Raw genomic sequence first — 23,839 nt, forward strand, 5'->3', positions numbered from 1 at the left:
AGGGCGGAGCCGATCCGGCCATCCATTTTGACTCCGACGGCTCGAATTTAATCGGAGTTCCTATTGATCAGAATTGTCCATTGTTTAGGTTAAAATCCGAGCCGTCAATCGCCAAAATGAACGATCGGATCGGCCGCCCTATAGCCTGCAGTGCTGGCTGCACTGCAGGATCCCCGGGTCCGGGCGAATGGTTTAGGACTAGCTTTTTGAAAAGAAAATTTTTCATAGACTGCTCAAGCTTGAAAGGTTTATGTCACTATTAGCCTCTTACGACAAATTTTTAGATGTTGTAGGTCGATAGCTCTCATCGCCAACTAACTAACTGTGTGCACGTTACCTTAGTTCAAAATCTTGACTCCGTCCCGGAATACACCCTTCTTCATTCTCTCTCTTAGATAATTTTTTTCGCTTGTCGGCAACGCTTTTGAAGTTGAAAAAATAAGCATAAAATTTTCAAAACTGAATCGGTCTAAATCGCTGATCCTCCTCAGTCCTCAGAGAACAGGTTCTTCGCATAGTCCCTGTTTGGTTCAGTTAATTAACAATTCTTGGTTTCTTTGATGTTGACTCCTAAGTGAAAAGATACATGCAGGGATTCGGTAAGATTTGGGAGCAATTAGCTGGAGATTTGGGTGACATTTTTTGGAAAAAATAAATAGCAGAAACAGCTTGGATTTTGGCATGACTTGGCCCAATTTATTACTAGTTTATTTGATTTTGTTGAAATCAAGGTTCCCCATGTGGGGTTAGGCCATATAGCATTCATGCACACATGGCATATTTTGTTTTTATGAAAGCTCAGTACTCGACTCAATGCGGACTAATCCGAAGAATCAATCCTATTATATATCGTCCGCTTACACTAATAGGGCCTCGATTAAAGTCGGGACCTAATTCCGTAGGACCGGCACAAGAATTGATAGAACATGAGTGAAAATCGAACCTTACACCGAAGCTCTCAGTTGCTAGGTGCCTGTCATTGTGCCAACCCACGGGTGCATGCATACTTGGAAATGCAGATTAATTGAACCATTGCGTACATGATTTTATAAATTTCTATTAGATGGGGGGGGGGGGGGGCGTAAGAAGCACTTAACAGGTATAGAAACGAAACGCGACAATTTTAAAACATAAGGACACATTAGAAAATGAGAAATGAACCCCTCTCACATGCATGTACCTTCTACTGAGCATTAGACAGAGTTTGACTAACAGAGGCTTTTGGACAACTGCTGATTAATTGCCCCAAATGTTTGTACCTTGAGTGCACCTTCTTTCTTCGTGATCTCTATGTTATCAACCATTGCTTACGCTCCTTGTGCAAGTCAGAGACGCATGTGCGACTTAGTGTTATACTTTTTCTAACATTACTCCCTCCGTTCCACAATTATAGTCTCCTTTAAAGAATCCAACTATTTAAGGAGACATAATCATTACAATCCAAAATGTACAATCTCCAAAATCAAAATGGACATCTTATCGGATATCTATTAAAAGAGAGGGTTTTCTTTTTTTTTTCTGAGAAAAGGAAAAGTAGGACGAGCTAATCACAGTGGCAACAATACTTCTGAAGTTAAAAGTTGAGACCCTTTTCCCATTCGAAAGACCTACCAAGTTTTCAAGAAGAAGAGTTTGTGTTGCGTTCAATCCCTTTCTATTGGTTTAATCTCTTTAGTGTAGCCTACAACACTGGGGTAGCTCCCAACACTTGGTTAGTAGCAATTTCCAGTTAAATACATGAATAACAATCAGGAGAAGAAAAAAGCAAATACGTTTCTTCTGCTGATGAGAACTTTATGTTGGCGGCTAACTCCGAATTCTTCTGCTCTTCGAAACTTCCAACTACAGCAGACTGCTGCTCATCGCCAAGTTGATTAGCGAAAGCATCGTAATATGCCATATCATCCACATTTACCAATATTTTTGTTGGTATCCCGTTCTTTTCATCAATTTTCATTTGTCCATCTTCAGATTCAACACCGCTCGCAATTACATTTATGGGTTTCACTTGAAATTCAGAATTCATTGTAGAATCATCACCACCCAAGATTACAGCACCAAGAATTTCCCCCAGAAATGTGTCCTGCACCGGATAAACTTTTTGTGTCAGACTATCAGCAACTGAAGATTCAGCACAATGCTAGTTGGTATTGCTTTTGTGTTCTTCGTTTCTGTATTCCGTGATTCAACAACAATGAGAAGTTTGGAAAAAAACTCAACAATATTCCTGAAAACATTATGTGGATATTTCCTGAAAAGTATGCTGGGATACAATTCACAAAAGCTAGTTTCATATGTTTTCTGGGAAACAAAACAGAAACATAAAAACCAAAACACTAAAATATAGGAGTAGTTGATATCTAGCACTGCAAAAATCAAGTGATAGCCTAAATTGTGATGAACTAATTGCATAAATTCCTCAGATAGAGAATTAGGTAAGCATACCATGTGCTGATATCTATCATGCTTTTGCTGCAACCAGTGCAGCCTCGATATCAACCGCCTTGCAAAAATTGCTTCTGGAGTCCTCTTCGTCTGATGCAGCCTTTCTAAAATCTTAGGAAATGCACTAACTTTACGCTGAATTCCAAGTGGAATTAGTGTAATATTGAGTCCTGAATCGAATACCATTTTGGCAGCTAAAGGATCAAGAAACATATTGAGTTCTGCATATTCATTTGGAGGAATAGCAAAAACATTTCCTTTCAGTGTGTAATTGTAGTTGATGTGTCCTCCCACTATATATACGTCCTGCATGCAGTTCCAAAAGGACTTTAAGGTAGAACTTGTAGATAAATTAACCAATATGTCAATATTATGTTGGTTTTATGGGTTTTTGTAAATTTTGGCCATTGTCTACAATATAACCAAGATCTATGTTTTAGGTAAAGTAAGCATATATTAACCAAAAAGAAAGACTTAAAATAGGCCCAATGCACACCCCCATGGGATAAACAAGATCATGGTAGAGCAAATCATCCCAAACAAGTACCTTAAAAGGCTAGCGTAAGAGAACAAAGCAACAAATCGTGGAAGATTTCCTCGGCTTATTAGAGAGGCAAGAACTAATAGCCATTATTCTGATTAAAATAAAAGGAAAAGGAAAACCAGATGTAATTTTTGTGACAAGGCCACAAGCATACAGTACATAATTAAATGCAGCAAGAAGGTAGGTAAAGCCACTAACCTGAATTATAGAGCTTATGTTTTTTTCTGAAAGAACTATCTTTGCTAAATTAGTCAAGGGACCATTGGTTAATATCGTGATCTTAGATCCTGAATCGAGCGATTTCAATACAGACTCCCAAACTTCAAGTGCTAGCGGCTGTCTCAGTTCAGGGTGATCAGTGTCGCGAGGAGCTCCAAATTTTACAGAGTTCTCTGCAGTATACCTGGAATGGAACTCAAGCTTCAGCAATGAAATGATCTCGTAAATGAGCTGGAGATGATGCTATATATATCTTCTTCCTTTTTTTAATATAGGGCAGCAAACAAAATACAAAGCTAATTAAGCAAACGAGAACAAATTCAGGGTAACAAGCCAAGTGGTTTAGAAAAGGAGACAATGACTAGTATAATATTCCATTAACACAAACATGCATACAAAAATTTGTATTCTATCACCAGCTTCTTTTAGCCTTCAGCCTACTTTGTGACGGGGATTTCTTGGAAAATAAGGAATCTGTAAGTACCTCCGTGGGCTTCGTGGCAAATCACGAGCAAATCCATACAGGGTATCAGATTCCAGGAGTCCACCACTACCATGTGGAATAGCCTTCGCATACTTGCAGTCTCCAACATCAGAGGAAACAGAATCAGACTGGTTTGTTGCAAATAAATCTCCTAGACCAACAGGAATGTCGTCACGACCCATCATATGCAGCAAATCATAGATGATATCTATTGTTGCTGCGTTCGCCCACCCAGTTGGACTTACTAATATTGCCTGCATCAAAAGAGAGAAAATGTTTGGGAAAGATTTTATTTCTCTGTTCACATTTTGTTTACACACAGCAAGATTGTTGTGGGTCCACTGATGTGGTGATTTAGTTAGGAAAAAATGGGAGTCCGATATCATATGGATTCATCCACGTGTATTTGGATTAGGTGCTGACGTATAGAGGTTTAAATGTATGGACTATGGAGACTAGAATTCCAGGGTTGCCTATAAAAAGGGGTTTATAGCTAATGAAAGAGGTGAGAGATGTGACATGCAAGGGGTTAGAGGGAAAATATTGGTAAGCAGCCCGAGTGAGCGAGGGCTCGGGAAGGATGGCAGTTTTACGTATTTTTCCCGTGGATATAGGCGATTTGGGCTAAGAACACGTAATCTTTCTCTTCTTTTTTTTGTGTGCGCGCGCGCGCATGTGCGTGTTTATTTTGTGGGCGCTTCCATTAATTTGTGGTAAATAATTCCCAACATAGTTTTGTTGGCAGTTTCATAACCCCTCTTAATTTTTTCTCACTTCAAAAAAATAACCCGTCCTCCAAGGAGAATCATTAAAAAGTTGTCTTCAAAATCTCATATACAATTCCTGCTGAAATATGAAAATGCCATGACACAACTCATGTTTATGTTACAAAAACAATAATATTGTGAATTTTTTTTTTTTTTAGAAACTAGAAAAAGTGATAACTTTCAAATTCAGAGAAACCCCGGGAAAAAAAAGAAGGGCTATCCTGAGCCTGAAGAAATTGACATTGAAGTGCGATTTGGAAAACGGGACCCGAGTTTACCTTGAGGTTGATGACTTCAACGGGTACTTTAAGGAGATAAAATAACGCCAGAAAATCGCCTGCACTCATATCCATGTCAAACAACACATTTTTCCCGAACTCTTTCCCTCCAAAATCTGGTTTATAAAGAACTTCTTCGTAGTAGGGAAATTGTGTTGTGAAATTGAACCTTCCAGTATGTTGAGGGAGGTTCAGAACCTGCAATCGCAATACCTATTGTGTAATCCACGAGATAAAATGCAATAGATTCACCAATTTAAATAGGGAAGAAGTGTCGAGGATTTGTCAATAGACCAAGGGTGAGTTCTACTTACATCCAAGAAACTTTTGAAGAATTCTCTGTTTAAAGAGCTGTTACTGTCGCAACTAGGCTTTGCTTTTGTTGCAACACGCACAGACACGGCTTCTGGACCGGTTACTTCCATGGTGTAGCCATCCTGTTTTAAAGAAAGAGGCAAATGATGCCAAAAGTAAGAATACTCATTAGCTGTTTCAGGAACAGTTTCAGTATTTTTTTTTTTGGAAGCACTAAAAATTGGAAACCATTTTTTTTTGGGTGTTTTCTTAATAATAGGTAGTTTTCCTTCTTAAAGACACGAACCAACCTAGTTTTCTGAAAACAGGTCTGCAAAGTAGATTCTGAAACAACCAAATAGAGAATCCATTTTTTTGCTTCACCTCCAAAATTACCTTACATTTCCCTTTCCCATTCTTGACAACGCAAAACTGGTCGCGAAGTCGAGTCTGAACATGACCACTGTGAACTCCACCTTTCTTTAAATTGAATTTTGGAATTTTAAGGTCATCAAAAAATGGATTTGAGCCACCGGATACCCCGTACGGTTTGTTTGAAGTAACTACGGTGATATTCATGACCTCTATTTCAGCAAATTCATTTTCCCCACTTTGATCGCGTGTGTTCCGCATGATAGAAGTAGCTATACCGGATGCAAATGAATCCCACATAAAATAACTCTGCATAGAATAAGGTTAGAAGCATTAACTCAGCATAATTATGTTTGGTTTTAGAAGCATTTTGATGAATCTTTGAAACCTTACCGCATAAAATTGATCATCAAACCAAGTATCACGCGCCATTTTCAAGGACTTGAAGCAGTACTGTGCTTCATAGGTGCGCTGATTCTGCTCAAATGCTTTGAAGAAGTTTTCACTAACTGGGATGGTGTTTGTTGCATCCAGTGGAATAAGTGTAACTGGAATTCCAGAATGGATTACCTGCAATATGACGAAATAGAATTATTAACATAAACTTGTCATCAGGCCCTCATTATTATGTAAATCAGATGCTTCTTTTTTTGGTATTAGTATTTCAACAGAGAGACGGGAAAGCTGCACTTCAGTTGCGAGTCAGGACACTGGGAGAGCTACCAAGGCGAGAGTGGACGCGATAATCTTAACTGGCTTTTGAAAATCACCTAAATCTTTGTAAGAAGTTTTTCAGGAAAAAAAACTCTTCCGTAATTTGTGTTGTCCAAACTAATAGGTTTATCTAATTGCCTGTGAACGCAACTCACTAGAAATAAAACAGACTAAAAAGGGAAACTGAAAGAACATGACTAGGGAACAGAAAATTAGAATGACAAAAATGAAATAGAGAATCAGAACATCCTAAAATAGCACATCAAGGCTTGTGCACCAAACGATGTCCTTCATAGCAGATTTGCCCCTCACCGTAGATGCATGATGCGTGCACGTCTTTATCCGTATCCTAGGATACAACATTCTTCAACCATCAGAAATAGCTACACATCGTGACAGTTCAGCAAACTAGAACAGCATGCATCTCTCTCACTGACGAACAAAACTCAGAATATTAAAGGAGGAAGACATTGATGTTTCGTGAACTTGGTGAACCGGAACAGTGTGCATCTCTCTCACTCGGCCGCTCACAAAACTTGGGTGCCCTTAGGGATCCCCTCTTGATAATTTGAGTATATAAACCCACCACATGTCACCTAATTGACCAATGTGGGGAGAGCCTTTTCACCTTCTTCAACCCACATTTCCTGAATAACAAATGAGACAATTTCTCATTCACCATTAAATCATTTTGATCCCAATCTCAACATTAAGAACCCACTGCCACAATAGCCCACCTAAATTGGTTTGTGGACCCCACTCTCGTTTTAGCTCAAACAAAGCTAAAAGCCTTAATTGATGACCATTTATCCTCAATTCCGCGCCCATTCTAATGATTTTTTTCCCTTGTTTGACTCCAAGTAGATTTTCTATAATTTCTAATCTATCTCACTATCTTCGGCTCCCTACTGTCAATCACTCTCATGATTCCCTTCCTATTTCTACCATTCTCTCCCTCTCCCATGACCTCCACTATGACCTTTGTCCTCTCCCAATAAATATAACTCACTTATATACAACCACTTCGAATGCACATAAGAAAACAAACCAAAAGTTGTATAGTCTGAGGCACAATATTGCTCCCATTTTGCAAAAAACCTGCCCCTGGCCACGTCGGTCCTAATAAAGGACATTTATCAGACTACATTATACAATCAACAGGCAATATAATCATGTGCTTGTGTTACCTGGTATGCAGCAAAAGGATCTCCAAAAATATTGAACTCCGCATACGGATTGCTTGTATAATCTGCATACAAATTACCACAGTCACCACACTGCTGAGGCTCGCAAGTGGAGCTGCCATTGGTCGGGCAGCAACCGGTTGGGTTCTTTGACCTCACACCACCCCCCATTACGTAAATGTGCTCAATGTTTTTCTTTAGATGTGGGTTTTTCATGAGAAAAATGGCGAAATTTGTATGTGCTCCAATAAGAAAAACAGTAATGGGACCAGCAGATACTTTGTCGATCATCACTTGTTGAGCAGTTGGCTGCCAAAGTGGAGAATATTTCCGGCTCCCCTGATTCCATGACCAAATTAGTGAGCCATTATTAATGAAACTAAAAATTTTATATCGCATTTCTCATGGAAATTAATGCTGGAACAGGCATTTGCCGTTATAAAACTGGTCTAAGACTAAATTGCACAATAAACTTGAAGATAAATTTCTGCATAGTTCCTTAATATCATAGATTGAGGAAGCCAAAATTCCCTATATTCTTTGTATATCATAAATGTTGTAGATGTCATAACAGTACGTCAACCAGTGTCTAACCTTAGTTGATCGAGACATATAAAATGATTTAGTATTCTTGTAACTTTGTATCCAATGTTGATGACAGAGTTTTAGTTAAGTATCTTGTGGTAATAATATCATCATTTTGTTAGTAGAAACTTTGAGTTTCTCGGCAGATTCTTTACTAAGCATTACACAAGGCTTTTAGTCTTTTACCCCCAAAGTTGGAGTCCAATATCCGTCCTGACTATATTAGAGGAACTGAGAAAACATAACTAAAAAAGAACAGCGAAATGACATAAAGCTTGAATTTTAGCAATATTTCATATGATACATACCTGCGGAAGGAAGCTCTTTCTAAATCCAAAGTTCGAATCAATATCTAATCTCCCTCCTTGACCAACAGGAATTGCTTGTCTGTATCTACAATACCCAGCTGTGCCAATCCCCTGATAATAAGAAGTTAAGAATAATAACATTGGAAACATAAATGCAGTAGCAGACAACTACAGGAAAAAGAAACCAACTTTTGGAAAACATTACCTATGATGTTAGAGACGCGAAAACATTACCTATGATGTTAGAGACGCAAGCAGAAGAAAGGATCTTTTCCGGTAAGTAAAATTTTCTTACCAAAATGAAGAGATATTCACCAATAGCCTAAAAGAATGGCTTAAAAGGCACAACAAACCTCTATAAAAGTTCAAAATTTGCTTTTACTAGGTGGAATGGAGAAACTAGGAGAAATCACCACACCTGTTCAATTAAAGGGAGATATCCACCAACATCTGGTTGTATGGTGCCATCTTCAAGTATTCCACCCTCACCTCCCACCCCAACAGCAATGTCGTCGCGGCACATCATGTAAAGGATATCATAGATGTGATTAACAGCATGCCCAGCATCTGTCCATAAGTTTGTGCTAATAGTTACAGCCTGTTGAAATGTATTGTCAAAAGTTAAAGTTGGAATGAGTTATAGCAGCTGTCAGACTATCTTAAAGTAAACCATTGATAGTTAAGGGCCATTTTAAGAAGTTGTTTCTGAAAATATCAGAAAAAACAAACTACATATAAACAAGTAAATAATAATCAATTATATGACATGCACACGTAGTTTAAAATGCTATGTTCAAGGAAGAATAAATATTTCAAAGAATTTCTCGCTTATGCCTTCGATCACAAGTACTCAATTCGATGATTGCCTTGGCATTTCAGTATTTTTTTGTTTAATCATTTGCCTCTCCAATGGAGGATTAGTATAATTCAAACAAGTAGCTTTACAGGTTTCATTGAATCTTGGATTACACAAGAGTAAAGGTATATTTCAAATTGCAAAAATTGGCTACAAAATAATCAGAAGTGAAAGCAGTCTGATAGGACCTAACATATCTATCCTTTTCTTTTTTGTTTCTTGAGGGCCTCCTATATCAACTGTCTTACTTTCTTTTGCAACCATACCTCTCCACACGTGAGATGCTTGAAACTATAGAAGTTGATACTGGGAAAATGTCAAGAGAATCGATATTCCATTCTTGTCTTGGACGGCTGCAGGTCAGTAAATCAACAACATCGGCAGACCGGGGCAATGCGAGACATCCATTAGTCTTTGACTTGGTAATCGTAAGTCTCAGCCCGTTCCCAGCTTGCCTCGCTCAGGTTGGCCTTTCTACTTGACGTAAGGCCCCTTTAGCCAGGGCGAAGATGAGGATAAGAAGTAATTCATGACCTGGACCCAAACTGAGCCAAGGCAGTCCAGAGGCCAAAAGGTACGGGCTGATAATCTTTGTCATTCGGTACACTATTGAGTGTCTAGGAATTTGGCCTATAAAATGGGCATACAAAAAATTGGAAGCGTTGGCGGGTGGAACTTAGCTCAGCATAAGCAATCTGGGGAAAAGAAAACCAACTTTTCCTCTTTATAGTTCACAAATCACGATGCAGCATAGCAGAAAGATGAAAGGAAATTGCTAACTTTATCCCTAAGGGCGATAGATAATAGGTAAAAGGTGCATCAATATCCGAGAAAAGCATATTGATATCTGTAAAAGTGTATTAATATCAGTGAGATATATATTGAAATTCGAACATGTTTGGAATTATTGGCATATTTATCCGTCGCCTACTAGGAGGAGATTAGCAAGAACTAAGAAGAAAATCCGGGACTTGTCTCTGGATAATTCATAGGTATATTGTACTTCATATACCGAAGCTTCTTGTCAAATCTGACCATCAAATTTACACCAAACTTCTTAAGATATTGCAAGTGATTGGACTTGTGCACATAAACACATTCATCCTTCCATACACACACAAACGCATTAATAGGTAAAATAAGCAATGGAAGCGACTTGGTTAGCTCTTACCCCCTTTTTTTTGGACTCAGAACCAGAATTTGAGCAAAAACCAACTAAAACTCACTCCACTCCACTATAGTGCTTGACTCAAACATACATCACAATGATTTTTACACAAATTTTTACTGAAGGGAAACTCAAAATTCACTCGAATTTCATATGATTATTCCCTCTTTCTGCCATTAATCTAACTTCTACTCACTTTAAAGCATTTATATTCAAGTTTGCCTGTTCAAGTACTACATACCAAATGAAGTTTTTGCTCAAACTTTTACCCATACTCGAATAACAGGGCGGGTAAGGGCCGGAGATGCTCGAAAGTTTTACAAACTTAGGAGTAGTTACTTTTACGAATTTTGGACTTCCGATACCGATATTTATCCATATATTTTCGGATACTTCGGATTTCCTCTACCAACATTCATATCCGCTGCTTGTAAATATCAGTATCACAGTACAATTATCTGTTCCTTCAAGCATCTCTCGTATAATGTGTTCTACGCTTCCGTTAAGACTACTAAAACCCTATGAGGGAATAAAAAGGAAGTAAAACAAAGACCTGCAGATCGAATTCTGAACGGTCAAGCTTCAAGAGGTACAACAGAGCGAAGACATCGTCCGTGCACACGTCCGTATCCAGAAGGATGCGATGCGGCCGCCGGCGACCGCCGCCCTCCGCCGTGTAAAAGTTAGCTACTACGACAGCTCCGATTACAACTACAACTACACATAAAAGTCTCTGTGTCAACATTTTTTAGGCGATTTGATCGGAGAAGAAACTCTCGAATATCACTCCCGAGAGAAAGCAGCAAAAGTGATTAGCGATTATAAGCAAATGATGATGCTGTGTTAATTATGCAAACAGAGAAGCTAATGCAAGTGATGAATAAATGAGGAGGCTTGTCAGCACTTGGGTAGCGTGCATTTGACACATTTTCGGGCTTGGGTTAATATTTTGATGGTCTAAACCGTTCAACTATGCAAAGCTAGTTGCAATTGGATGACGATCGATATTTTTTCAGAACTATATTAATCAATTAATATTCTATACAAATACGTTCTGTTTGATGCATGGGACAACGAATAAATTTCATCCGAATGATTTTTTGATGCCTCGTACCTGAAAACAATGATTTTTTGATGCCTCGTACCTGGAAACAACACTGATGAATACATGATTCTTAATTTGTGGGAAACAAAATACATGTATTCATAAATTAATAACAAAATCTCATCCTTAAATATTAATAACAGATAAATGTATGCCAAAAAGTGGGAAAAAAAAAAACCCCCAAATATCGTGAGTATATTTTCAGCTTGCAAACTACTACAAAAAAGATCAAAGTGGATTGCATAAATATACTTTTAAAAGAAAATGAGGGGAACACATTTTTTCAAAGGAAAAGCACGGCAAGAATTTTGACTCAAGCTTGTGATGTTGGGACCATTCTTCGTGACTTTTACAAATAAAACCAAAATACAATAAAACTAATGGGATAATTGGGGGGTGTGCAAGGGGTCCGGACCCCTCTTGCACCCGGTCCGCCCCTCGGTATGCAGGTGGACCCAAAATGTGTTCTGTGCTTGATGAGAATGAGTCCCTCTCCCACTTGTTTTTTTTTTTTTTTGTCCATGCAGTTATGCTACTTAGGTTTGGTCCTCTATCTTGACATGCAATGGGATTACTTAGTTTTCCTGTGGATCTGTTTGGTGTGTTGGTTGGGCCAGGCAGTTCAGAAGAGGAAATTCACTGGCTCACATTTTATTCCAAATTCTCTTTTGCTCAACAATTTTATTGTCTGCGGAAGGAGAGAAATGGCAGGATATTTCAGACCCAGAGCGCGGATTGTCGAATACTTTATGAAATGAGCAGAGTCGCAGAAAATATAGCCAGAAAAACTATTTCGATAGCGGCATCAAAAACTATCATTTTTCTCTTGTTTCTTGCTCCTTGTTTGTATGGGCACATTATAGAAAGTATTCAAGCTTTGCCTTGGTTCCTGGAGGAGAGTTGAATCATCTTGCCATTGCTGATGCTTGGAGAATCAGTAGAAAGATTTTTTTCACCCGTACCTGTTTTCGGGTGTAGAGTTCGGTTTGGTTGTTTTGTTTCTGGTTAAACCTGTGCAAGGACTTCCTTTCATTCGTCGTGCTTAATAAGATCGTAACTTACCCAAAAAAACAAAGATGAAGAAGAAGAAGAAGAAGAACAGTTCTAGTGTTGCTTTCAATCTCTTTGTATTGCTTTAATGAGGTAATTACAAGAAATTGTGGGAGCTCCCAAATTGTGACTATATCGCGGGTTAGTAGCATTTTCTAGCCAAACCCATGTATGAATACTAATGAAAACTGCTGTGTAACAATCAGGAGGAGGAAGAAAAAGAGAGTGTGTGTTTCTTTTTGCTGATGAGGATTTTATTTTGGTGGCCTACTCCAAGTTCTTCTTTGCTGTTGGAAACTTCCAACCACAGCAGACTGTTGCTGGTCGCCAAGTCGATTCGCGAAAGCACCGTAGTATGCCGTATCATCCACCTTTTCCAGTATCTTTACTGATTTTCCGTCCTTTTCGTCGATTTTCATTTGTCCATCTACAGATTCGACACCGGTTGAGACTACTCTTATGGATTTGACTTGAAACGCAGAGTTGGTTGTAGAATGATCGGCACCCAAGGTTACGGCACCGAGAATTTCCCCCAGAAATGTGTCCTGCAGAAAAATAAGATTTGGTATCACAGGCTAGACTAAAACCTTCTGCAAAATGCCGTTATGGTGTTGCTTTCGTTTGCATTTTGTAATTCGAAATAATCGGAAGTCCGAAAACACCCATAATTATCGTGTCTCTTCATCTTTGTGTACTCAGTTTTCCGGAACATATTTTTGGTGTTTCCAATTCTTCGCGGCCAAAGAGTAATTATTTGCGGTCAAGAGTAATTCTTCGCGGCCAAGTGTAATTCTACGCAGCCAAAAATAATTCTACGTGGCCAAGAGTAATTCTAAACAGCCACGTGTAATTATTTGTGACCAGGAGTAATTCTATGTGGCCAAAAGTAATTCTTCGTGGCTAAGAGTAATTCTACGCAGGTGTAATTCTTTGCGGCCAAAACTAATTCTACGCGGTCAGGAGTAATTCTAAACGGCCACGTGTAATTATTTGTGGCCAGGAGTAATTCTATGCGGCCAAAATTAATTTTTCGCGTCCAAGTGTAATTCTTTGCAGCTAGGAGTAATTCTTCACGGCCAATAGTAATTATTTGCGGCCAGGAATAATTCTACACGGCCAAGTGTAATTCTTCGCACCCAAATTGTAATTCTTTGCGGCCAGGAGAAATTCTACACGGCCAAAAATAATTCTACGCGGCCAGGTGTAATTCTTTGCGGCCAAGTGTAATACTTTGCGGCCAGGAGTAATTCTACGCGGCCAGGAGTAATTCTTTGCGCCCAAGAGTAATTCTAAACGTAGTTGTTTTAGACTTTTCTTTCATCAAAAACATTGCTTGGAAACATTACCAATGCAAGTTTTTTGTTTTCTCTTGGAAATGAAATGAAAAACAGAAAACGATTTGCTGATTCATTAGCTAAGCTTTTTCTTTTCTTTTCTTTTACGAGAGATTAGCTAAGCTAATAGCAGAAATTCCTTACAACGACAGTTGCGTGCCATACCATATGCTGATATCTATGATGCTCTAGTTGCAACCGGTGCAGCCTTGATATCAACCGCCTTGCAAAAATTGCTTCGGGCGTCCTCTTCGTCACATGCAGCCTTTCTAAAATCTTAGGAAATGCACTAACTTTACGCTGAATTCCAAGTGGGATTAGGGTAACATTGAGCCCAGAATGGAATACCGTCTTTGCAGCCAAAGGGTCAAGAAACATATTGAATTCTGCATATTCGTTTGAAGGAATAGTAAAAACGTTTCCTTTCTCTGCGTTATTATAGTTGATGTTTCCTCCGACTATATACACATCCTGCATTGAGTTCCATAAAGACTTTCAGGCAGAAGTTGCATATAAATTAACCAATACACCAATACGAATCATATCTTTATGTCGGTTTTATGGGTTTTGTAAATCTTTCCATGGTAAAGGAAAATGAAAACCACAAATTTTGTGTCAAGGCCACTGGGATGCAGTAAATAATGACATGCAGCAAAAAGGTACTTAAAAGCTGCTAACCTGAATCAGAGAACTTGTGTTTTTGTCTGAAAGAATTATGTTTGCTAAATTAGTCAAGGGACCATTGGTTAGTATCGTAATCTTAGATCCTGAATCGAGGGATTTCAACAAGGACTCCCAAACTTCAAGTGCTAGCGGTTGCCTCAGTTCAGGGTGATCAGTGTCGCGAGGAGCTCTGAATTTTGCAGAGTTCTCTGCAGTATACCTGAGATGTAACACAAGATTCAGTCTTAGCCTATCCAGCACAAATGAGATGGACATAATCCTAGGTAATTAGTATTGTTACTCTAGTAATTCTTGTAGGCTAAATTGATTATATGAGGATTAACAGTTCAGAATTCCAAGGGAAAAGTTGATGTTTCCTAACTGAGGAAGTTAATTCCAACTGCCATTCCATAAACATTTGTACTCGATTCTGAAAATGACCTAGAGCATTTCCACTGGTTTCTGCCATATTTGCCAATGCCTTCATAAAAATTGACATGCTATAGTGCATTTTATCCAATTTTAGCGATGTTGCTCGATTGGTTCAATGCTATTTTGGCCAACTATTCACTTTTACCGATGGATCAAAAGCAGTGGAGATCACTAGTATTGATACCGATGTGATAGGTTAGCACAAGAAATGGATTTGACAAGTTTTGACGGCAGATCTGCCCAACCAGTAGAGTTGCAATTTTCCTCATTTTTGCCAAATGTTGACAATGGCAAAAGAATTTGCGAAACCATTAGATATGCTCTTGTGCACTATGGAAGAGACAGCTAAACCTGCGGAGATACCCTTTTGCATTATCAACCATGAATGAAATGTGGATTATCATCTTCTTGTAATGTTTTACATAAATGTTGAGAGTAAAAGTCCCAAGATATGCATTTTCTCGATGTAAATATAGGATCTACAAGTACCTCCTCGGGCTTCGTGGTAAATCACGAGCTAATCCATAGAGAGTATCGGAGTCCAGGAGTCCACCACTACCATGTGGAATAGCCTTCACATACTTGCAGTCTCCAGGATCAGACTGGTTTGTTGCAAATACATCTCCTAGACCAACAGGAATGTCGTCGCGACCCATCATATGCAGCAAATCATAGATGATATCTATTGTTGCTGCATTTGCCCACCCAGTTGGAGTCACTAATATTGCCTGGATCAAAAGGAAAGACAATCTGTTTGGTAGAGATATTGTTTTCTCTTATCTGTTCCCATTTTTCGAATTAAAGTTGGCAGCTTCAAAAGTTGTTTTCTGGAGGTTGAATAACGTAAATTTTTTCAAAACAACTCCTGCAAAGTATTATGGTAAACTATTCTTCTAAGCTAGGTGAGCAACAAACAAAAAATAAAGGGAATGTCATGCTAATGGGATTGGAAACCAGTTTACCTTGAGGTTGATGACTTCCACAGGTAATTTAAGGAGATAAAAAAGAGCCAGAAAATCGCCTGCACTCATGTCCATGTCAAACACGACATTTTTCCCGAGTTTCTTCCCTTGAAAATCTGGTTTGTAAAGAACTTCTTTATAGTAAGGAAATTGTGTTGTGAAATTGAATCTTCCGGAATGTTGAGGGAGGTTCAGAACCTGTAAATGACAGATACTTAGCGCGAAAAAAAAAAATTTACCTGCACATTTTATAGCGCACAAATAGAAACTAAACTTATATAAAGGATTTGTCAATGGACCAAGATGTAGATGAACTTACATCCAAGAAACTTATGAAAAATTCCCTATTTAGGGAGCTGTTACTGTCGCGATTTGGTTTTGCTTTTGTTGCAACAAGCACTGACACTGCTTCTGGACCAGATACTTCCATAGTATAGCCATCCTGTTTTATACACAATGAATAAGCAGGCAACTGAAAAATAACAACAGTCATCACTCTAGTTCATGTTTCATAGTTCTTTCAGAATTAGTTTTTCGAAACACTTTTCACAAATTTGTTTTCAAGGCACAAACAATATCGGTTTGGTTTTGGACTTAATTTTTTCAGTGAAAATAATTGTCGTGAAAAGTGTTCCTGTTCAAAAGAAAATCCCTTAAAAAGAAATGTTGAAATAAGTCAACCAAACAAATTTTTCAAAAAATGTTCTGCAAAACTGATTCCAAAACCATACAAAACAAAGGAGAGCCATTTTTTTGTTTCAACTGCAAAATTACCTGGCATCTCCCTTTCCCATCCTTTACAAGGCAAAATGGGTCTCTGAGTCGAGTTTGAACATGGCCACTGTGAACTCCACCTTTCTTCAAATTGAACTTCGGAATCTTCAGGCCATCGAAAAATGGATTTGATGCATCGGATACGCCATATGGTTTGTTTGAAGTAATAACAGTAATATTCATAAACTCCATTTCAGCAAAATCATTTTCCCCATTAGGGTCACGCGATTTATGCATGATTGAAGTAGCTACACCCGATGTAAACGAATCCCACAAGAAATAACTCTGCACAGAATAAGCTATAATCACGAACTGCAGCATATCGATTTTAGTGGAAATTCTTGACATACAAGGAAGAAGAAGTAAATTTCATGATTTTGGATTTAGTTTTACCGTGTAAAACTGGTCATCGAACCAAGTATCACGAGCCATTTTTAAGGACTTGAAGCAGTATTGTGCCTCATAGGTATGTTGATTCTGCTCAAACGCGTTGAAGAAGTTTTCACTAATGGGAATGGTGTTTGTTGCATCCAGCGGAACAAGTGTAACTGGAATTCCAGAATGGATTACCTGCGATATACAGTAAACACCTTCAACGTAAACTTCTTTGCGTGGCCTGCACTATTGTGTCAGCAAGACACTTCATTATCATTTCTTGTAAGAAATACTACTTCTACATCTGAATTTAAACCGCATATCAATTTCCATTCCCTCTTTCAACATCGAAATGTTTACCTAACTTTCTGTCTCGTTATCTGTCTCAAGAGAATCTTGTCCAAAAGTCTAGCTCTCATACCAACGTGGGACAAGCTCTAACAAAATTTCCATTTTACACGTCACAATAAAAATCGTCTCCTGTTCCGGTGCATTTCCACAGTTGAATCAAGGAAAATCAAGACCTCTATAATTGGTAGACTTAACAACAAATGAAGACCTCTATAAGAGGTAGATGGACAACTAAGCCTGGTAACAAAGAATTATGTGAAAGTTTGGGCTGGGTTCTAAATAATAAGCTAAGTGGCCTAATGGTTTAGGCATTTCTGTTATGATAATATTCATGTTAGTTCCAGTAGGGGCATCAAAATACCAAAGAGGTAGTACCTGGTATGCAGCAAAAGGATCTCCAAACACATTGAACTCGGCAAAAGGGTTGCTAGTGTAGCCCGTGAACAAATTACCACGGTCGCCACACTGTTGAGGCTGGCAAGAGGAAGTGCCATTTCTCGGGCAGCAACCGGTCGGATTTGTTGACCTCACACCACCCCCCATTACGTAAATGCGCTCAATGTTTTTCTTGAGATGTGGGTTTTCCATGAGAAAGATCGCGAAATTCGTATGCGCTCCAATCAGGAAAACAGTAATGGGACCGCCGGATACTTTGTCTATCATCACTTGTTGAGCAGTCGGTTGGCGAAGCGGAGAGTATTTCCTGTTCCCCTGATTCCGTGACCAAATTAGTGAGCCATGCAATCCTCTGTATTCTGGTTCAAATGAAACTAAAGAGTTTATGTTGCATTTGTCATGGCAAATAGTATTGGACCTTTACAAAACTTGTCAAGACTACATCGCGCAATAAGATGGAAGATGAATTTCTACCTAGTTCCCAATCGAGGAAAACATAGATTTCTCGACTCTGACATCGTGTCTAAACATGTCACGTATAAGAAACAATGATAAATCCCTTCCCGCATACAATGCATGTGTCACATGCATTGTGAGCTGGTAGGGATATATATGTACGTGTTTCATAAAACAAAAATTCCACGTCATAGAAGTATGTCATATACAGTCTAACTTTGATTGATTGAGACATGTAACAATATTTTGTATCTTGTATATCGAGATATATAGTGTCTAACGGTTGTGTAATTGTACTTTCGGCCCCATGGTTAGAGTCCAAGGTCCGTCCTGACTATACCTTAGTGGTATACAGAAAAAAGAACAGCAAAATCCTAATGAAAATGACATAAGCCTTGAAATTAGCAAGATTTTCAAATGATTCATACCTGGGGAAGGAAGCTCTTTCTAAATCCAAAGTTGGAATCAATGTCTAATCTTCCTCCTTGGCCAACAGGAATGGCTTGTCTATATCTACAGTATCCAGCTGTACCAATCCCCTGATAATAAGAACTAATAAAGCATTAGAACCATCCCCTACTCAACATAAAAATGTCAGGAAAAAACCAAGCATTCTCAATTTATTCACATGTTTGTTAATTTAGTAAAAAGCAAAACACAGTTTGGATCCTCTGGATCCTCTGTTCGAAAATGTTCGAAAATGCCGTAACCCCTTACTCCAGGCCTCTTACAGAGAGAGGTCTGGAGTGGAAGTACGTGCATTTTGAGACAGAGGATTGTTAGCAAAAGTCACTAATAACAAGTCTATTTGTAACTGTGTTTAGTGATGTAACAGTGATTAGTTGGTTGGTTAGTTAGGTTTGATTTGAGCTGAGCTGGCCTAGTGTAATTGGAGGATGTAAGTCGGTTGAGAAGGGGTTTTGCCAGCTGTCATTGTAGTTGAGTTGTATATAAAGGCTTCTGAGCTCATTTGTACATCATCGAACGAAGAACAGAAAAATCAATTTGGGAAAAGATGAGTTTGTTCTTATTTGAGTTCTAGGGTTTCTTAATTCCTTTGTGTTTCTCTCTTGTTTTTCTATCATTCCTGTAAATTTCCATATGGTATCAAAGCCAGGTTTCGATCCTGGGACCTGTGGGCTAGGATCACTTGGTAGCAGCATGAAACATGTGATGCCGTAGTTAGACGAATACATGTTGGATTTTTCGCAGCTACAAAAATTGCCATAATTTGTTCGGAAAAAACGTAGAATTCCTCTGCACCTGTTCAATTATAGGGAGATATCCACCAACATCTGGAAGTACGGTGCCATCTTCAAGTATTCCACCCTCACCTCCCACCCCGACGGGGATGTCGTTGCGGCCCATCATGTAAAGAATGTCGTAAATTTGATTCACAGCATGCCCAGCATCTGTCCATGCGTTTGTGTTAATAGTTACAGCCTGTTGAAATGTATTGTCAAAGAGTTACAGTTGGCTTGAATCAACAAAATATCTCAAAATAAGCCATTTTGATACTTGAGGGCCAGTAGAAGTCATTGTTTCTGAAAATATAAAGCTATTCGATTTCGATCTTGTGTTCGTTCTTAAAAAAAAGCTTGTTCAAGATTGATTTGTTACATAAACACACCAAGCTTGAACATTTTCTTGAAGCTCGTTAAGATTACAAACCATGCTCAAAAAAGTTAGTTATTACTCAGCTCATTTGGCTTATGATGTCTAAAAAAAAATTCAAGCTACTCAAGATCAACTGGTATTTAGCTTGATTAAAGCTCGTTTGTGGTCGGCTCGTCTCATAGACAAGCTAAGCTCGAACATATTCTTGAAGTTCGCTAAGTTTTGAAACCAAACTTAATCAATAGCTTGATCGGCTCGTTTGGCTCGAATGGCTTGTTTGTCACCCCTAATCAGAATCAATTTGTAACGTGCAATTGCTACTTGATTAAAACTATTCTCTCCGTCCCATTTTCATTGTCCCTTATTTTGTTTGTCTTTTTTATGTCTTTTGTCTATATCTTTTAGGAGCCCTGCTATGGGGACCGATGAGTTTTCCACCGAAATCGTACCGACGGCCTCGCCTGGCCGTCTTCGACCACCAGACGGCCAATCCAAGCCATCCAAAAATTCTATAAAAAAAAACGAGGGGACCCACGCAGGAATAAACGGCATCCAATGTGTATAAAGTGCTCGATCCAAACATCCTATTTTTCATGTATTAATGTATATATGTATAGTGGCCGGAGACGGCCCGGCGAAGCCGTTGGTATGATTTCGGTGGGAAACTCGTCGGTCCCCATAGGTTTTCTAATCTTTTAGTGTAGATCTTGAAAAATATGCAATATAAATCTTGTTTGATAGATTTTGATTAGTTCTTTAATCCAAAGTTTTCAAAATTATGAAAAATATTATACTAGATTGAAAGATATAGAAATTAAAAAATGACATGCAAATCAGAAATGAATAATGAAAATGGGATGGAGGAAGTATTATAATCCAAGCATTTTTATATTTTTTTGCAATTTATGGAACTCTACTCCTAACTTACATTTTTTTATGCCAAAGCGGTCTACGAGTGGTTATTTCATGCTTTCATGCTTTTGGAGCACCGCTATGTGGCACTTCAAGGGTTATTTTCACAAGGGATGCTACGGCCACCGACTAAAGGGGAGATTGACCGGCTACCTACGGCGCGCTGGGCCCACTCCGGCCACCGGACGGCTGATCCAAGCCGTCCAAAAATTCTTTAAAAAAAACGAGTGGGCCCTAAAGAGAATCAACGGCAATCGAGGTGTGTAGGCGCTCGATCCAAACACTTCATTTTTCGTATATATTATACACATCGGATGCCGTTGATTCTCGTGTGGGCCCACTCATTTTTTTTTATAGAATTTTTGGACTGCTCGGATCAACCTTCCGGTAGCCGGAGTGGGCCTGCCACGCCGTTGATAGCCGGTCAATCTCCCCTTTGGTCGGGTGTCCTTAGTTTTCTTGTATTTTCACCAGAGTTGTGAGTTTGTGTAGAAAATACACGTTTGGTAGTTGGTATTGGAACTCACACATTGGAACTCACACGAACGTGTGATGGACATGCAATGAAACTAGGGTACAACTTTAAGTTTTAAGTTGACAGTCAACCTAAAACAATTATCTTTTCTATTCTCGAGCTCGAGCTGATTACGATAACAACGTGAACGACTATTCCACTGACTGACGTACCCAAAATAAGCAAAATGAAGGACGGAAACGAGTGGAATCAATGTGTTCCAATTTCTGGCCTTCAACCGAGTAGACCATTGTTTGTTCAAAAAAAAAAACCGAGTAGACCATTGACTAAACGGCCGCTACCTGAAATGACAATGTGGCCAGTAATTGCTCGAGTCGGTGTGTGATCACCTTTCGTGCAGCAATCCTTCAGATTGCTCTTTTTATTCATTCAGAAAATAATTTTTGCATTCACTTTTTATTCTCTTCCACTCATTTTTTTTAAAAAAAAATTCTTGTGATGTTACTAAACTACACTTAGTCACTTACTTATGAACTCAATTTTCACATGTGAAGAGTATTTTTGTAATTTATGTGAATAAAGACAAGCAAATGAGTGCAAGAGGATAAAATAGGAGCGCAAAAATCATTTCACCAGTCAATAGTCCAAGAAATTATATAGTTTTCCAAAGATTCACGAAACCTTGGGGAAAAATAAAAACAGAGTTTCAAATGTCAAATTGCAAGAAATTTATACATTTTTCTTTGCCAAATAAACGCCAAAAATGAATTTTGAAAAATGCACTTAAAAATAAAGGTCTATAACATGAACGATTCGGATTTAATTTTGGTACCTGGTACAAGGCTGTATGAGGGGCACAACAGGCCCCCTAGTCCCCGTTCAATATCTATTCATATGTATGTTTTGGCGTTAAAAAGTAATAAATTCGTCTCCAGTCCAGCGAACGGTAAGACTTCTTTTTTTTTTTTTACATGAAATTAGTTGGAGTGTGCATATATAGATCGGACACCTAAATTTGTTGGAGTGCGCATAAATAAAACGGATTATTTCAAGTTGAAGTGCACGTAAATAGAATGAACACCTAATTAATAAAAAAGAAAACTACTAGAAGAGCAACTAAATGATAAGCACATATGTCCTGACCTGCAAATCGAATTCTGAACGGTTAAGCTTCAATAGATACAAGAGAGCGAACAAATCGTCGGTATCCACGTCCGTATCCAACAGAATTCGATGCGGCCGCCGACCTCCGCCGCGGTCGCCGCCCCCCTCCGCAGTGAAGCAATCAGCTGCAACCACCCTTCCAAGTATAACCAGAGCTAAACATACCAATCTCTGCATCAACATTTTCGCCGCAGTTTCGATCGCAAAATTACTCTCTCTCGAGGCTCCGCTTTTCAATCCTTAACGGTTAGTTGAGGTGCACATAAGCTGGCCCGAACGCCTGAGTATCAAATAAACAACTGTTACATCAGTCCCATTCAAGCGTTAATAGGCTCAAATTGATTGTATATACGATACGCATCTTTCATACGAGAGCATTTGATTGTATATATACCTATAGGATGTATAGCATGTTGAGACAGAGTGATGAGTGAGAGGGAAGGAGGTAGAAGTAGAACAGAGAGGACAGAGTCAAACTTGATTTTCTAGAGAGAGAGAGAGAGAGAGAGAGAGAGAGAGAAGTTTTAGTTACAGGGATTTGAATATAGTTGGCGGAAGCCGTGAGAGGGGGCGAAGTTTTCGTGATCAGTAAACAAACGCCGTTGAGGGAGAGGGGGGGACAAAAGGAAGATTTGCAATCACGTCCGCTTTAATTTCCGTACGAGATTCTTGAAGAGAGAGAGAGAGAGAGAGAGAGAGAGAGAGAGAGAGATCATAAATGGCTGTAGTGTACGTACGTATGTATATATAGACAGAAACCGTAATGGAGTGGATAATTGATTGAAGAATGGGCTGGCAGAAACAGAGACATGGAAATGGCAGTTGGTCAATGGGAACAGAGTACTCTCTCTGTGTGTGTTAATAAATGGGAATGGGAGGGACATGCTGCTGCCAAGCATAGCTCCTTGTTTAGATTTTAATTGAGCAACGAATGGTTCAAATTCATATATGCTCAGATTTAATTTGAGCCATCCGTACTGAGATAAACGGTTGGATCGGCCGCTTTGCACCCCCTCAGCATGAAGCTGCCGAGCAACATCTCCGAGCGTGCAGCCCCCAAAGATTAATCCGGTCGGTGATTTTGCTCCCCACAAAATTGATATTTCATTATCGTTCTTAACATTCATTATATATATATATGCTCTCATTCTTAAAGTTTTGTCCTGCGAAGTAATTTAGGCTGTCTCACTCTTGATGCGCGTCCGCTCATACAAGCTCATCATGTGACTTCGTGATTTTTGGTGAGTCATCGTCTCATGTGATCATCACGTTAGGAGAATGGATCCTATCGAGGTCTTATTTTAATAATTTGAACAGTTCATTGTCTCGATATGATAGTCGTCCATGCAAAAAAAAAAAAATTTAAATCGTCAAAAGGCCTTTGGCTCAACGACATCAGGAGGTGCACTTTAGTGCTAACAATAACGAGGTTGAGAATTCAACTCTTCCAAGATGTTAATCTAATTATTCCAACAACACTAACTTTCGCAAAAAAACAAAAAACAAAAAAGACGAATGAATCAAACATCAATAATCCTATCTACAAACCATATCT

At 38.8% G+C, this 23,839-nt stretch overlaps 2 protein-coding genes across 20 annotated transcripts; both read right to left on the reverse strand.

Moving 5' to 3' along the window:
- Positions 1–1,637: 1,637 nt before the first annotated feature.
- On the reverse strand, positions 1,638–11,153 carry LOC131322064 (nucleoside hydrolase 3-like). Of its 14 annotated transcripts, none has more exons than XM_058353174.1 (14): positions 10,772–10,922; positions 9,831–9,897; positions 9,317–9,680; positions 8,613–8,792; positions 8,195–8,305; positions 7,305–7,640; positions 5,797–5,973; positions 5,428–5,712; positions 5,052–5,174; positions 4,738–4,935; positions 3,693–3,946; positions 3,188–3,392; positions 2,446–2,751; positions 1,638–2,083 (listed from the first exon to the last, which is right to left on the reverse strand). In XM_058353174.1, exons 4-14 carry the CDS (start codon positions 8,718–8,720, stop codon positions 1,730–1,732), a joined length of 2,457 nt encoding a protein of 818 aa, XP_058209157.1. In that variant the 5' UTR covers positions 8,721–8,792; positions 9,317–9,680; positions 9,831–9,897; positions 10,772–10,922; the 3' UTR covers positions 1,638–1,729. The 14 variants fall into 14 exon arrangements, with proteins under 14 accessions (XP_058209157.1, XP_058209160.1, XP_058209156.1 ...); XM_058353177.1 differs by having other exon boundaries at positions 8,613–8,761; positions 9,317–9,745; XM_058353173.1 differs by having other exon boundaries at positions 9,317–9,745.
- A 1,278-nt stretch (positions 11,154–12,431) lies between these two features.
- LOC131322066 (nucleoside hydrolase 3-like) lies at positions 12,432–23,141 on the reverse strand. 6 transcript variants are annotated; one of them, XM_058353188.1, is made up of 12 exons: positions 22,264–22,564; positions 19,380–19,559; positions 18,545–18,655; positions 17,640–17,975; positions 16,932–17,108; positions 16,539–16,823; positions 16,084–16,206; positions 15,765–15,962; positions 15,292–15,530; positions 14,386–14,590; positions 13,873–14,178; positions 12,432–12,918 (listed from the first exon to the last, which is right to left on the reverse strand). In XM_058353188.1, the coding sequence occupies exons 1-12, from the start codon at positions 22,465–22,467 to the stop codon at positions 12,628–12,630; spliced, it is 2,655 nt and encodes an 884-aa protein (XP_058209171.1). In that variant the 5' UTR covers positions 22,468–22,564; the 3' UTR covers positions 12,432–12,627. The 6 variants fall into 6 exon arrangements, with proteins under 6 accessions (XP_058209171.1, XP_058209170.1, XP_058209172.1 ...); XM_058353187.1 differs by having other exon boundaries at positions 13,852–14,178; XM_058353189.1 differs by having other exon boundaries at positions 13,852–14,178; positions 19,380–19,528; positions 22,264–22,399.
- Positions 23,142–23,839: the final 698 nt, after the last annotated feature.

The sequence above is a fragment of the Rhododendron vialii genome, chromosome 4a (assembly GCF_030253575.1).
Source record: "Rhododendron vialii isolate Sample 1 chromosome 4a, ASM3025357v1".
NCBI lineage: Eukaryota > Viridiplantae > Streptophyta > Magnoliopsida > Ericales > Ericaceae > Rhododendron > Rhododendron vialii.